General features: G+C 42.2%; 1 protein-coding gene across 2 annotated transcripts; it reads right to left on the bottom strand.

Moving 5' to 3' along the window:
- Positions 1-7,572: 7,572 nt before the first annotated feature.
- ABRACL (ABRA C-terminal like) lies at positions 7,573-12,562 on the bottom strand. 2 transcript variants are annotated; one of them, XM_071434097.1, is made up of 3 exons: positions 12,089-12,562; positions 9,356-9,422; positions 7,573-8,151 (listed from the first exon to the last, which is right to left on the bottom strand). In XM_071434097.1, the coding sequence occupies exons 2-3, from the start codon at positions 9,414-9,416 to the stop codon at positions 7,967-7,969; spliced, it is 246 nt and encodes an 81-aa protein (XP_071290198.1). In that variant the 5' UTR covers positions 9,417-9,422; positions 12,089-12,562; the 3' UTR covers positions 7,573-7,966. The 2 variants fall into 2 exon arrangements, with proteins under 2 accessions (XP_071290198.1, XP_071290190.1); XM_071434089.1 differs by lacking the exon at positions 12,089-12,562 and adding an exon at positions 11,748-12,028.
- Positions 12,563-14,997: the final 2,435 nt, after the last annotated feature.

Raw genomic sequence — 14,997 nt, 5'->3', positions numbered from 1 at the left:
TCCTCTTAGTCAAATGGCTATTTTATTAATCTACTTGTCAGCCATTCTTTCTGAAATCCAGAAAGAGCCCTGCACTGTATTTTTCTCCATCTCTCTCTCTCACCTTATCACCAACCCAGTGCAAAACAATGTCTTATATGGATTTTTAAAAATCTTTTTGCTGTAATAGTGGAAAAAAAGTCTGACCAGAAAAATATTTGGAAAGCAGCTAAATGAAAATCTAGATGATACTGTCCTTTGCACCATTACATCAGTAAAACAGGTGTTCCAATCAGGAGTGGTGCATAATTGGACAAATTCAAAGGAACAATACTAACTCTGGAGATTTTCCACCAATGGTGCTACCAGAAAAGCCATAGGGATAGGATTTGTGATCAGATGCCTTAATGAGAACATCTTCTGGGATTTATGGGTTAAGAATTCAAAGGGTTGTTTTGTCTGCCCATTATGCAAAGATGGAGATATTTTGTAGTATAACAGGTACGGTTATATTGGTTGGGCATACCCCAGAGATACAAACTAAAACAAAAGATAATAGTTACCTGTAAAATGGACTGCTGGTGTTATAGAGGCACAGACTCACACTTTACCTTCCCCAACAAGGGCAGAGATAGTCACCCTGTTGGATAATCACCCCAAAAGGCACATCTCAGGGTTGGGAGGTGGAAGTACCATGCTCACCCCTCAGACTGTGGACCTCCAGGTGAGGAGGAGATACATGGCTGTATCCATGGCAGAGACAACAGTGTCCATGGAGCAGAGCCTCTTCTCATAACCATGGGCAAGCCTGGCCAGAGCACCCAGTGGAACCTCAGATTTTCTCAGAAGTTTCATCCCAAGTTTCTGCCCCAGGCTTGCTGCCTTCCAGCAGCCAGGTGACCAGATCACCCAGCAGCCTTCACAGCTGCACCACCCCAGTGAACCTTTAAACCTGAAACACAGCTCCTGCCAGGTCAATTTTTTTAAACAGTAACAGTAATGGGTTAAGCTGGTAATAAAAACCATTCTCATGAGACAGATGTGTCTAGAGTATGATTTTATGTGCAAGCTGTGGCCTTGGCACCATCTGGTTTAGTGGTATGGTAGCCCCAACTACTGTGGTTGTGAAGCCATAGGATCATGATGTAACACATGGGTGGCTCACACACTACCTGTGCTGAGGATGGGAATGTGCTTAGATAGTCAGTGCAGTAATAAAACTCATGGTTTTCACACTGATTGCTTCCTTGCTTCTATAGCCACAGCCTAATACATGGTTTGATCTCATGTGAATTGCCCCACTGGCCTCTAGATGCTTGCAAAAATAAAGATTCTATAAGATACAGAAGCATTCTTAGAAATTTGATGCAAAGAAAATGTATTTCTTTCATGGCCTCACCTTAGCCATACAATACCCTCAAGATTTTAGATTTAATGAAAACATTACTCTTGTACTGCAGACAGCAGCTTGGAAATATGACCAGAAAAGTAAAGAAGGCAAAGAAAAAGCACCTCAAGCATTCTTTAAAAAAGAACTTTCCAAAATCTAATTTTTGCATCAGCCTCTTGATATTCTTGCAGCCTGACTCATAAAATGCTGAGTGTGTGTGGGAGAGGCAGAGGGGGAGAGAAGGGATGGCACTGCCATTTAAAAATAATTATAAATGGATAAAATGCCAACTGTCTGCATTTTACCCTAAAGACATCATTAACTGGCCAAGATCATTGCCATCGTCTGTAACTAACAATGCAAAGATGATTAGTTTTGTTTCTTAAATTTAAAGGAGACTGTCATAAGACTTGACAAGAGCACATTCAACTTGCAAGGAACAGCTCAAGTCAGGAGTTTTCTAGACAGTTTTAATGATGTTTCTTTTTTTGTTCAAAACATAGCAATTTAAAATATGTGCTTGCATGATCACGAGTAGTAGTCTGGATTGCCATAAAGCAAAAATTCGCAGTATCATTCAGTTTGCTGTGTTTGTGCCATTTACTCCCTCTTGCTTCTGCTGACATGAGCTGGGTTTGTTTTCTTTTCTGCAGAAGGGTTTCACCCCTGGCTGTCACCCACCACAACATCCTGCTGGCGCTCGGGCTGCAGACCGCAGAGGGGAAGGTTTGACTTTTACATCCAAATGCAAACCCTGCTGTCTTTGGCTGCTTTCAAAATGTAGGGGAAGCATGTTGTGTACAGGCCTAAACTTAGCAAAGCAGTGGGCCTGTGGTATTGCCATGTTTTAACCCTTCATTCTCTGGGCTATGTATTCTTATACTTTTAAGACAAGATGTATACAGTAACATCAACAAAGCTGTCAAGACCCAAATTAGGGTGCACATCTATGATTGGGGTCCCAAGCATGATTGGGAACTCTTCTTCTCACTATGCAAGGTGTCTGAGAGAGAACCAAGTGACATGTGCTACAAGCTTATGGGTGCCTTCCAATTGGAACATTCTATGACTTTATAAACTGCCAAAAGTGTTCACAGAGAAGAAAACAACACAGAAGTCCCACTCCAGCAGCTCCCTGCTATGGGGCCAGCTGGCTGGACGTGCTGGAGTGGAACACAATGCAAATGTAAGCACACAGAGAGGCCTTGTTTTCCAGACACAAAGACACAGGTTAGGGAATCCACTCTTGGCACTGAGCAAACTGTTCAACCTCAGTGTTGCTTGAAACAGAAGCACAGACCAGCTTCTCAAGGAGCCTGGGGCACAGCTTTTCACACAGCAATTTCTCTCTGCCTGCTGATGTTTTTTGGCACACCACGTGCCACACAGGGGCTGGCAGCAACCTGCACCCACCTGCTGCTGATGCTTCCACCCCCTTCAGGCCAGAACCAATTTGTCAGGATAACCAAAGATGTCTGAGAAGGTGCTTAAGGAGAAAATTACAGACATTTTTTCTATAAAGCTAAGGACTACCCAGTGTCCCTGCTTCCCAACACACATCCTTGGTTGACTTTAGGCATGTGTGTGTCTTGATTCCCTCTCGTCATGTGTCTGAGACAGGCACGTTGGTGATCAGTGGAGACAAGGCGGCAATGCCTCTGGGTATAGGAAGGTTTGCATGATTTTATGTTCCCAGCAAAGTTTTCCAATGAAACCTTTGGTTTTCCAGTGAAGCCTGTGGACTTGGTGCCTTGCAGATGTCACATACTTGAATTTGAATATTCCAGTGCCGCTGAAGTTACCTGCAACACAGTTATTTCCATGCTTGTATCTTGACTTCTGTGTGAAGTGCTTCATGGTACTGAAGTCCTGCTGAATTGCGATGAGTGTCTTCAACAACTGTTGACTTTTTTTCCCCTAAGAAAACTGAAGGCAGATTTCCAAGAAAATCATACTGTGCTCCAAAATAGGATTTTATAAAGGAAGCTTTTTAGAACATCAGCTGCAGAGCGACCAAGGCATCCTGACTAGTAAAGACCTGGCAGTATTATGTCTTTTATTACCAAAACTTTGCAAAATACTTAATTCTGGAAGATACAGACTATCAATTTTACTAACATGATCTTCTGTGACGCTTAGCAGACTTAGCAAAGACCAGGAAATGCAGATCACAATACTCCCATTCAAACATAATTGCCATTTTACTGCTTGTTTCCCCACTGGGAAAAAAATAGTCAGGTTTTGAATACCTGTTGTAGCAATAAGTATGCATAGTATGCATATACAATTACATGGTACATTGTCCTCTCTGGAGAAGAGCTTTAAGCATGGCAAGGTGGCAGCAAAACCCTTAGTGTCACTCAGCTTTCAGTGGTTGTGCAGGAGGAAGCTCCAAAAAGGAACAAGGTCATGGATATAATGCTGCTATATTTGTGAAAATGCTGTACTGGCAAATGCTCAGGTCTGACTCTAAGCAATTCTTTGAAAGGAGTTTTGATCTGGATCTGACCTGACAAGACTCAGGAGAGCATTTGTAGGTTGAACTACTCTCTCTCTAGGTTACCAGGCTGATATTTGAATCGCTCAGGTGCTCTGGCAGAGATAAGCATAATCTGCAATGACATCTAGGCTACACCAGAAGATAATGCTGCTTCTGGTGTATTACTCAAAATGTGTGCCAGCAGACTGGCTTCAGCTGCTTAAATAGAAACTGCAGTGCATTTGTGGCTAAAGCTGCACTCAGAGTGGCAGAACTAAACTGAATCACCACCCTCAGGAAAACTTTATTAGAATAATTTTACATTCGGCAGTTTATGTAACTAGATGTTAAAAACACTGCTTTCCAGAAACACTGTCAAGCACTTATCCTCAAATAACCCATTCAACTTATTTTTAAACCAAAGGTACCTGGAAATACCAACCATAGAGAATCCTGGAAATCAAGCTCTTCAACTTGCTCTTGACTTTCTTTGAGAATGACATTTCAGATCAAAATACTGAAGATATCTTGCATTGAAAAGCAAATCATTAGGAGATCTAAACTGGCATGGGTTTTGCTGCTGAGAGAAAAGGCAGATAATGAATTTTGCAAAATTACTGACTTTGCCAGTTTCCAAAAGAAACACATTGTGTTTTTTTTAAGGCCTTGAAAGCATGATTCCTATCATGTTATCAGACAAAGGATTTTCAATTAATGCTGAACATTACTTCTGCTGGAGACTGTGGAGCAAACATTTAGGACTGTTTTACATACTAGGTGGAGATGATACAAAGATATCATTAAGGGTTAGTGTTTTGGTATGGACCCATAAGGCCAGTCCTGTGATCATTACGTGGTGTCATCTTGGCAAAGGCTCTGCAAGTGTTTAAACATGCTTAATATTTTGTGCTGCCAGACTAGAGGAGAATCTCAGCTTATTTATAAAACTAATTTAAAATAAAACCGCTAAGTATCAGTGGCAATATAATAAGTTTTCAGTGTGTAAGAACTTCCTGCTTCTCTTCCTCTTGTTCTTCCCTTAAGTGTTTTTTTGTGGCAAAGCTTTACACAGGCATGAATGGTGAAAGTGACATTGCTGTCATCGAGTGAAATCCCTCAGAGCAGAAAGAATACCTCCAGGAAAGGTTTGGAGGGAGCATGAGAAACAAGCAAAACACAACATGCATTTTCAAAATTCATTCCAATAAGAAGGCACATAAAATATAGTGTTGCATAGATTTCAATCCTTGCTTTGCTCACGCTCTGAGCAAAAATAAAATAAAATAAAATAAAATAAAATAAAATAAAATAAAATAAAATAAAATAAAATAAAATAAACTATGCTCACAAAAGAATAGCGGCAAAGTCTAAGATGTCACCACCTCCCACAAGAGGTTATGCAGACCTGCACCTCAGCACCTTCATAGCATAGTTAAAACTCCTTTGAAAAGCACATATATCTCCAGTCACTGGATTTTGTATGGAAACAGCTGAGATGAGTAAGTGTGAGTGCACACACTCCACTCCACAATCTACTCTAACAGTCTCAGCTGAAGACACACACAAGTGACATCTTAAATTGTATTAGTTAGCTTTGTCTGGGGCTCATCCAACCTCTCCTCAAGTTTCCGCCATGCTCTCAGATCTTATGAAAATGGAGACTGAATAAGCCAAGCTACACTTCTGCTGATTTCCCAGCATTATCGCAGGCAGGTGACAGCTACCGATAGCTCTTGCACTGTTGTCAAAAATCTCTGATTCTTCCTACTTCCCCACATTTTTTACTTTCTGTTTTGCAATGACTGGTGCCCCTGGCTGCCCTGCAAACTTCCTTCAGAGCCATAGCTGGCACAATCACAAACTCATCGCAGAGGAGTGCTGATTGTACTACTGTTTATAGAAATAGGTAATTCCTGCCCCCAGCTTTCTATTATTGTATCAAGTGCTCCAGGAACTACATCTCATATCCAGGCCATTTGCTGTGGAAATTATTTCCTTAACAGATGTGTTGTCCCATGGACGGGAAGAAATGTTAGTATTTGATTTTCTCTGAGGAAAAAAATAAATTAGAAAGTCAACAGTGCTTGTCTGTAACCTGAAGTAAAAACCCTACACAGTTCTGAGGCCATTAGGTACTGGATTAGACTTTGCACTGGACGCAAATTCTTAGATATACATCCTTGTTCCTGTTGTTCCTCTCCTGCTTTCAGAATCAGAGAGAAAATGAAACTCAACTGCCCCAGGCAGTACACAAGCTACACTCTCCTCTGATTGTTACATTTATTTTAATTCCAAGTTTCTCTGTCTCTTTCTACATGGTGTTCCCAGAAGGCCTGAGCACTTTTATTAATATTGTTAAAGTAAGAGAGACATAAAGGTCTCTTCCTAGTCCTGTCTTGGCTCAAACTCAGCACTGAGCCTTACGTTTACTGGTTTGGTTTTTACTAAATTTTCAAGGCTGAGCCCTTCAGTGCTTAAAGAGCTGTCATGAGCTTGCACAGAGAGCTACTTCCTGGCTGGGATAGGTTGGTACCCTCTGTACCAAAACTGGCATCTCAGACAATCATAAAGCAGTTGGTATCTGTCAGCATACTCAGGCTATTCTGTGAATCCAGGCAATCCAGACTCTTGCAGCAAAACAGAAGCAGAAGAAAATCCAGCTGTAGTTATCTGGCAACTCACAGCTGTCTGGTCTCACCCCTCTGGCAGAAGGCATCTTAAAGGCATCTCTGTCCCCTTCTTTCTACCTGAGGAGCACAGGGGTGCAGGCACTTGCCAGCTCAGGTCGGGAAGCAGAAGAGCTGCACCAGAGTGGCAGAGCCCTGGAGCCAGTAAGATGTGCTGAGCTCCACTCCAGCTGGCTTGGACCCAGACAGCTCAAGTTTCTCTGTGTATCACTTCCCTGCTCTCCAGATTCTGGGGCCAGCACAAGCAGAGGCAGCCCAGATCTGTTTGCACACAGGATCTAAGTTGTTTTCCTGTTTCACAAAGCAGAGCAAAACAAGTCAAAAGGGGTAGCAGCTGGAAATACACAGCTTTGTAGAGATTCCATAACAATGCACACATTTGCTGGATGTGTGAATGAGGAGACGCTTTTCAAACATTTTGCACTTGTAAAAGGCTGCTAAGGGAAATTCACCTATCCTGCAACTTTAAGAGCTGCAGCTGTGGAGTGCAAGCACAGAGCAGGAAGCAGTTTGCTTACCCACAACTGCTTTCCTCATGAAGCAACTCTTTCTCCCTACTGGAGGGTACACTTCCACCTGATAAAGAGAATTGGCAGTAAGCTAGAAAACAATCAAAAGGGCTTTTTTCTTCCCCTCCCCTGCCACCTACTGCCTGGAGAGATTTAAAGAAAGTAGGACTTCTATGACGAAAGGAACCACAGCCTGAAGCTGCTGCACTAACTTCTGGTTGACACTGCATGGAAGCATTCAGGGAGCTCCTCACCCACTTCCTTCACAAGTCTAGAGGACAAGAAAACAAAAGCACATGGCCCCGCCACAGATGAATGAGGTACATTTAACATTCATGCCTTTTTGTGCACAATCTGGTCAATCCAAAGGGCAGTCATTCTTCTACTGAATCATGCTGCCAAATTATTTCTATCTCACTGTTGTGCTTTCTGAACAGTTGCCTAAATACGCTCCTTGCAGGAATTCAGCTTGCTTTCATTTTAGATTGCAAATAAAAAGAGAAACAAAAGCAGTAAGAATAACACAAATTTAAGTATGTGCTTTTATTTTATACTTTCATGGCACATTTTCATTTGTAAACATTAAATTACCAGTCCTCTTCTTCATACGTTGAAAATAACCACTAGACATTTGAGAGAATTACCTGAGATTAAAAAAAAAAATAGAAACAAAAAAAAAGAAAAGAGAGAAAAAGATCTGGCATCTTTTACATTACCCACATACAGTACCATTTTAGGAAGACTTAGAAAAGGGAATGTTTTCCAAAATAGGACAGTTTTCTTTTGACTATAAAGATATAGAAAATACATCAAAATGCCTTGGAATGATCAGCCTTATTAAGAGTATGTGGAAAATCGAACAATTGTTTGATTGATCAAACTGTTTCAAGCAGTTCCATTAACACAGAGCTGCAACACTGCTTCAGTCCTGCAGCAGCATGATATCCACGTTGTCATGAACACCTTGTAAAAGCAGCTCTCCTTGGTAAGTGACGATCTTCCGTCGTTTTGCCGCCTTAAGCGTTCCCACCAGGGCTTCAAAGAGGTTGGCACATTTCTCATCAGCAAACAGCACACCAAATTTCACACTCACTTGTCCATCAGCATCTAAATAAAAGACATAATGTAGATTTCCTTCAAGTTAGGAGACTCGTGGGAAGATAAGGTAGCACAGAGAACACTGAAATCAAACCCCACTGTGTTTCCCAGTTTATTATGAATGCTGATGATAAACACTAGGCAGAACTCCTGCCTAATCTAACTTTGCCTTTCCTTACAGAGACTTGTATCAAGGACCATATATCTGCTCTGTTTACTTTTATTGATGACTTTCTAAAACCTATGACAAGCACAGGCTATTGAACCTCTTCACAGCACTTGGAGGAAATTAGTTTTAAATAATTAAAATCCTAGAATATCTCAAATTGAGGGAGACCCAAAAGGATAAAGTCCAACACCCTGCTCCTCCAACCTAAATCTAAAATATACATTACAATATTTTTTTCACAATTTTTCCACTCATTAATTTTTGAGGGTCACATTGAAAAGGCTGGGATGCAAATTTTCACACAAAGCAAAAATTTAAAAATATATGTTAAAGTTATTCCTAAAAAGCAGATGCAGTCGTAAAAATGCAAGATGTACATATGCATTTAGGTTTTGAAAAACAAGTGGAACTGAACAAATGGCACCAGAACTGACATATAGGAGCAAGTAGCATTTCCACAAACTACACAAATATTTGTAAAGAAATTGGAGTTTTAGCAATGAAAGACAATCTTAAGAGAAAATGGTACTTCTAAGCAAATTTAAGGAAGTTTGGAACTACACATATAACTCCTGGATCAGTTTTAGGCATACAGACCAATTTGTTCCAAATAGTAAGATCATGAACACAATGGAAATGCATGAATTCTGAAGCAAAGAAGTCACCAAGAAAGGAGGTGGAAGGAGAAGTTGCAACTTTCTTCTGTGGTGACTGTAGCAAGTATTGAAAGCCTAAAGAAAAGGTAACTCTGGCAGCTGATTCAGGATTCAGGGAGCAGGATTTCAGGCCTCCATCCTCTCTGCTGCAGAGGTTTAAATGTTTAACTTCATAACAGAACTACTTTAAAGGATGGAACACAGGCAGTACCTTACAGTCCAACATGACGTGCATATGCAGGTTTTCAGATTACCTGCTCATTCGAATTTGCCAAGCTCTTAGTTTGATGAAACATGACTACATGTGTATGACACACATGCATGGTGACATGTATGTACATCCATCCATAATGTGATCACATCCATACAGAAGTACTGCAATACTTACTTTTGGTTCCCAGCCGCCGAATCTCCTCAACTAAGAGGCTAATTTCATGTTCCACATTCATTGTGGTCTAAAACGAAAAAAAAAAATAACAAACTTCTTCGGAATCCTGTAAATCCTTTGCACCATTCTGGCATGTTCTCAGTTCTTTAAGAATGTCAGAACACTTCATAAATCCCCGTAGCTGGGAGATGCATAACTACAGGATAATCTAGGATTTTAGTTTTGTTACATTCTGTACACAAATATAAAGAGCCAATCTCAAAACATGACAGATGTGTGAAGGTCAAGGAAGAGGAGAGTTGTTTGTTTTAAGGAATGAGCTTAAGCTGCCACAGAATAAGAGCAACTCGCTAACATCACACATCTTCAGGGGTGTCGCAACTTTCCATTGATGGACTCAATCAAAATGGAACATCTACCTTTGAGTTTCTCTCTGGAATATGTGGTAGATTTGGTTTCTTAAACCACACCACAGCTTTCTACATATGCTGGGAAGATACTGCTGGTTACAGACACACATGGTGTCTGAAAGGACAGCAGCTCCTGCACACCTGCTACTGAAAGCAGAACTGATCCAAACTATGCAAATGACCTAAGGCAGTCAACATTTTTGCCATCCAAAATGATCCTGAGAATCTACTATGCTGCCAAACATATCCAGTGCCCCTCTTTGCCATGAAACGCAGCAATTTGCACCAATGTGTACCAATGCCTTGCAACAGTTTAGCCATTTGTGGCACAGCATATGGCAGCACTACAGTCACACACACCACTACCTGGCCACAAAGTACCCGAGGTTAACAACTGCAGATGCCTGAAAGGTGTTTCATGGCCCATCCTGTGCAAAGCAGCATCAACACAATGACACCTTTAGATGCTGAACTCCTTAAGCAAAAACTGCCATTGATGTAAGCACAACAAACTGGACATCACAGACAAAGCAAAGCATGAAATGCAGCCTCCATGTGTGCCAACAATGCAGCCTGGAACAAAAGCCACTGAGAGCATCTGGAGCTGAGCACTTGCTAAAAAGGGCTCAGTGAGAACTGAGACCCACTCTGTTGTTCAAGAAACTGGGATTTCTGCACTAGTATGAAAGTGGAGTTAAAAAATAGACATCTGAATGCATCACAAACTCTTCCTAAGGGAAAAGCTTCCCCTCCTTTCTTTTTTTATTGAGTTAAAATAGGCAAGAGTGACACAGTTCCACTTCCTGACCCCTTATGATTTACCCAAGAGGCAAAAAAAATTTGCAGCAGAGTCAGATTTTTAGATCCAAAATTCACATGCAAAAAAATTGTTTCTTTTTAGCATGCAAACCTGAGCAAGTTTAATCATCAGCATGGGTTTCGGGCAAAGCCCCAAGTGAACCACAGTTTCATCCCTAGTGCAGGGTACCAGCAGCAGTGCAGCGGATCAGCTGCAGACCGACAGGAGACATTGAAAGTGGAGGTGCTGCCGTGGGACCACGGCAAAGGGTGGGCAAAGGGCAGGGCAGCAAGGCTGCACAGCTGCAAATGCCTTGGGTGAACTCCACAAACTTCCGGATTTTGTTGGATTCCGCACTAAACAGAACAAGTCAGCAAGGAAAATATGACCCATCTCTTAGAACGCTTACACTCCCATAATTTGTCAGACTGCCGGTTTTGATATTGCTCATCACAATGGCATAATTGTCTTCTCTTTAAAGACGTTCTTCTCACTTGAAAGGCTCTTTTTTACATTCAGCTCTTTAAATTCACGTTGATTTCTAATTATTTTCATACATGTATATCATCGATATAAACAGCGTTATTTAAAATAAAAAAAAGTTAAATTCTACATTATTAGGCAAGACTTTTGAGATCAGAGAAGCGTGGCTGAGCAAGGAGTAGGGATGCTTAGTATTTCAAAACTTAAATACTTGCTTTATACTGTAGATGCTCAACACACCAACTATCAAAAGAGCACGCCAGCTATTAGACTCTGATACTCCTGACGCCAATACACTGCCGCAAGGCAGTATATCGGTGGAATGGAAATTAAACTTCTCCTTATTTGGCAGAAGGACGCCGAATCGCTGCGAGCACACACACGCACGCACACACCCACCCACACACACGCATCTGTGACCCACCGCGCCCCTGTCCCCCGGCAAGCACCGATGGCCCCTGGGCCGGACGGCGCTGGGAGGCAGAGCGCGGCTCGCTCCCCACAGCCCGGCGGGATCCGGCTCCCGCCGCCGCCCGCGCAGGGAGCACCGGGAAGCGGGCCCCGCCCGGGAGAGCGGCACCGCACCCGCTGCCCGGGCAGCGCCTCTGCCCCCGCCGCGGAGGGAGGGAAGGACGGCTCCCTGCGCCCGAGGGACAGACGGCTGGCTGTCCCCGACCCGCTCCCGCCCGCCGGCACTCACCCGCTGCCGCTGCCGTGGCCGCTCGGAGCCGTGGGGCAGCGCCGGGCGGGGCCGGGCCGGCGAGGGGCGGGCGGAGGTGGCTCTGCCCCCGCCGGGCCGCGCCGCCTCCCGCGCTGAGCCCCGCCGCCCCGGGGCGGCGCTCCCGGCCATCTTGGCTCTGCCTGGATGGGGTGCTGTGGGAGCGGTTTGCTGCCGCCCTGCCGGGACCCCTCTTCCCGTGCCCTGCCAGGGTTAAATTCTTCCCGCGGCACGGGTGCTAGTGGTTTGCTGGGTAAAACGCCTTCCAAGGCCAGCCGTCAGCAGGTACCCCTGTTCCTGTGGGCCAGCTTTTTGTAACTTACCGTGTGGCTTCAGTCACTCTCCGTCACCGTCCCATGCCCCGTATGCCCCATCTGCGCTGGCTTCCCCGGGTGACATCATGCCACATTCCTTAGCGCCGCCCACATTTATTTTCTCCTAGAAAACATGTTCTCCTTCCAAAGAAAATGAACGAGCTAAATTAACACCATTTACCGTCGATAAAGTGGTGCTGCAGCGTATCTGCGTTTCCATTCAGCACCCATATCCTCGCACCCTACGCTGCAGAAAGAATGCAACTTTTCTGTCTTGTGTCATGGCATTCACCACTACTCTTGTCTCTCTTCCTCTTCTCATAGAAACGTTTACGTCCTCTCTCAAGGACTCAGGCATTTACGCTGAGAGCTGCATCAACTCCTACAAAGCAGTGAAGCTGCCGCCAAGCCCCTAGTCAGAGTCAAGGCTCGTACCAAGGCTCTCCCAAAAATTCTCACTGCCACAGCTGAAGGCATTGCCGTTGCCGGCTGTCTCCCCCACCTCCTCATCAGGCATGACTGCCCCTAAAGCAGACTCGATAAAAGAAACTATTTCCAGCCCTTGCGATTCACAGCTTTCATGCGCTCGTTTCTGAAGGTGAGGCTCAGATTCTTTCAGAGACTGTGCGCTGTGCCATGGGGCGCTGGTCCCTTATTACATTCTCCCATCCCAGGAGGAATAAATAGGTGATGGCACCTCAAACCACTGCAGCAAGCCCTGCTAGGGCCCAAACCTGCAGCTAGATAAATTGATTTGCACAGTGGAAATGATGCCAAGAAAATCACATTTTTATCCCTCCAGGGATTGTAGTCCAAGCCCATTGCTTTTCCAAGGGATTTTTTGGATGGTGTTTTCATGAAAAGATTAACTTTTCCGTTGAATAATCACTATCAGTCAGTTGCAGAATCTTTGGTAGTTAAAAAAAAAAAAACACCAAAACCATATTGCTTTCTGGTTTCAATATGCTAACAAAATATTTTCTGGAACAGATTAGGTATTATGATGATTTTACATCAGTAAGGAGTGCTCTTTGCAAAAAAAAAATAAACCTTGATAGTTAGGAAAACAAGATTAAGTTGCTAAGGAAATAAATGGAATTTAAATCTATCTGAATTGGGTCAAAAGACATTGAAAATTCCCAGGAGAATGTAGTATCTGAAGAGCACTGATGCTCTGTGCATATGATGCCATATGTGCATACTGCTTTTCTAAGGTCTTTGTTATATTGGCTGACAAAATGCTAAATGCTACAGTAAAAAAAGGTAGGGTTTTTAAGGTAGATCTGAGATAAAGCTTTTAAAAGTGAATCTGCTTAGTATGTTACCAAATATGTAGAAGATTCCAGTTATTTAGCAGTATAGAATAAAAGTGCTAATCTGCTGGTTTGATTGTTAACTACATGCTTTCAGTTGCACATAATCTAGATTTTCTAATCATCAAAAAATCTCACTACATTTGCACAAATAATGTACGCCTTTGCATAATGTGATTGTTATTCTGGAGAATTTGTTTGATCAAGTAATAGTTTGTGACTTTTCAGACTAAAGGTAATATTATACTGATGATGAAATCTATGTTAAAAATTCTTTTCAGTTTTGACTCATAGACCCTAATTTATAAGAAGCATCAACTATATATCTGAGAAAGATGAACAAAACTCTATAATTCCTCCTCTTATTTTCTTTTAACCCATGTTTTTGAGTAAGCCTAATATATTTTTTTAATTCTGTCTTTTGAAAAGGAAGTGTTATACCCAAGTATTTGTCTCTAAGCATCAGGAGATTATTGAAACACTTTTGTTGCTATTTCTTTCATGACCCTTCCCAGTAATGTAATGTTAAAATAGGTTAATAAGAAATCAAAACCATCTGTTACCATAACAATTAAGGTAACAGATACTGGCAAAGTACAAAAATTAACTGGGCAACATCAGAACTCAATGACTGATTATGTCATTACAGGGGCAGCAGCAGTGAGCAGGAAACATGATAATTATGGAGATGGTGATTTCCCATCATTCTGTTTCCACAAATTTATGCTGTTTTTAAAATGAAAGAAGTGCAAAATTGTCCTTTACAAGCTCACAGGATGGGCATGGAAATATTGCTCATACATATTTCATATAACTGTTGAAGGTCATCATCAGACTCATAATTCATTATGCATTTTAGCTGTGTAAGAGTGCTCCCTAAAACTCAAGAGATTCTGCCTTAAAGCAGACTATTCTGATTTGACCTTCCTTGGCATCTCCCTTCATTGTTGCTGTCCCCCCAGATGCCCATGAAGGCAGCCAAACAGAGGAATTATGCACGATGTAAAAAACACCATTTGAGAACAACACAGTAGACATACTGCATCTGATCAAACCATCAATTTAACTGGACATTTTGCCTCCAGCAGGGACCAAGAGAAGGCATTTGGAAAACAGTGCAATCAATGAAAACTATTGGTTTTTCTCCTGGCTCCTGGCACTTACTGGAGCAAGTAATTATTCTATCTTCTCCTTTTTCCATCACACTCCCTAATTTAATCTCATATAAGATGAATGTGTCTCCATGTTGCTGATCCTTCTTGTTTCTCTTTATAATTCTTCAAACAATTCTGTGTTAGTTTCTGGGACTGAAGTAGCAGAACTGTCAGTATTACTCAGCATATGGGTATAGTATATACAAAAGATGTGAGGATGTTTTCTGTTTTGTTCTCACTCCCAATAATAAAAATTCCCAACATTTTACTTGACTTTTTAAAAAGTCCTAAGGGCTATGTACAATGGTTTCAAAAGCTATTTCCAAAGTGGTAGTAATAAATTGTTCTGTTACAGATAATTAGGATTACTCTCCCCACTTTGCATTTTTCAGTACCATCAGGTATTTTACTGTGTAATTTAAAATAGGATCACACAAACTCCATCACCTCT

This window comes from Agelaius tricolor, unplaced genomic scaffold (genome assembly GCF_023055355.1).
Source record: "Agelaius tricolor isolate 1412-34295 unplaced genomic scaffold, bAgeTri1.0.p SCAF_1, whole genome shotgun sequence".
Taxonomy (NCBI): Eukaryota; Metazoa; Chordata; class Aves; order Passeriformes; family Icteridae; genus Agelaius; species Agelaius tricolor.
Note: the sequence above shows the minus strand (reverse complement) of the source record. Positions and strands in the feature narration are given on the sequence as shown.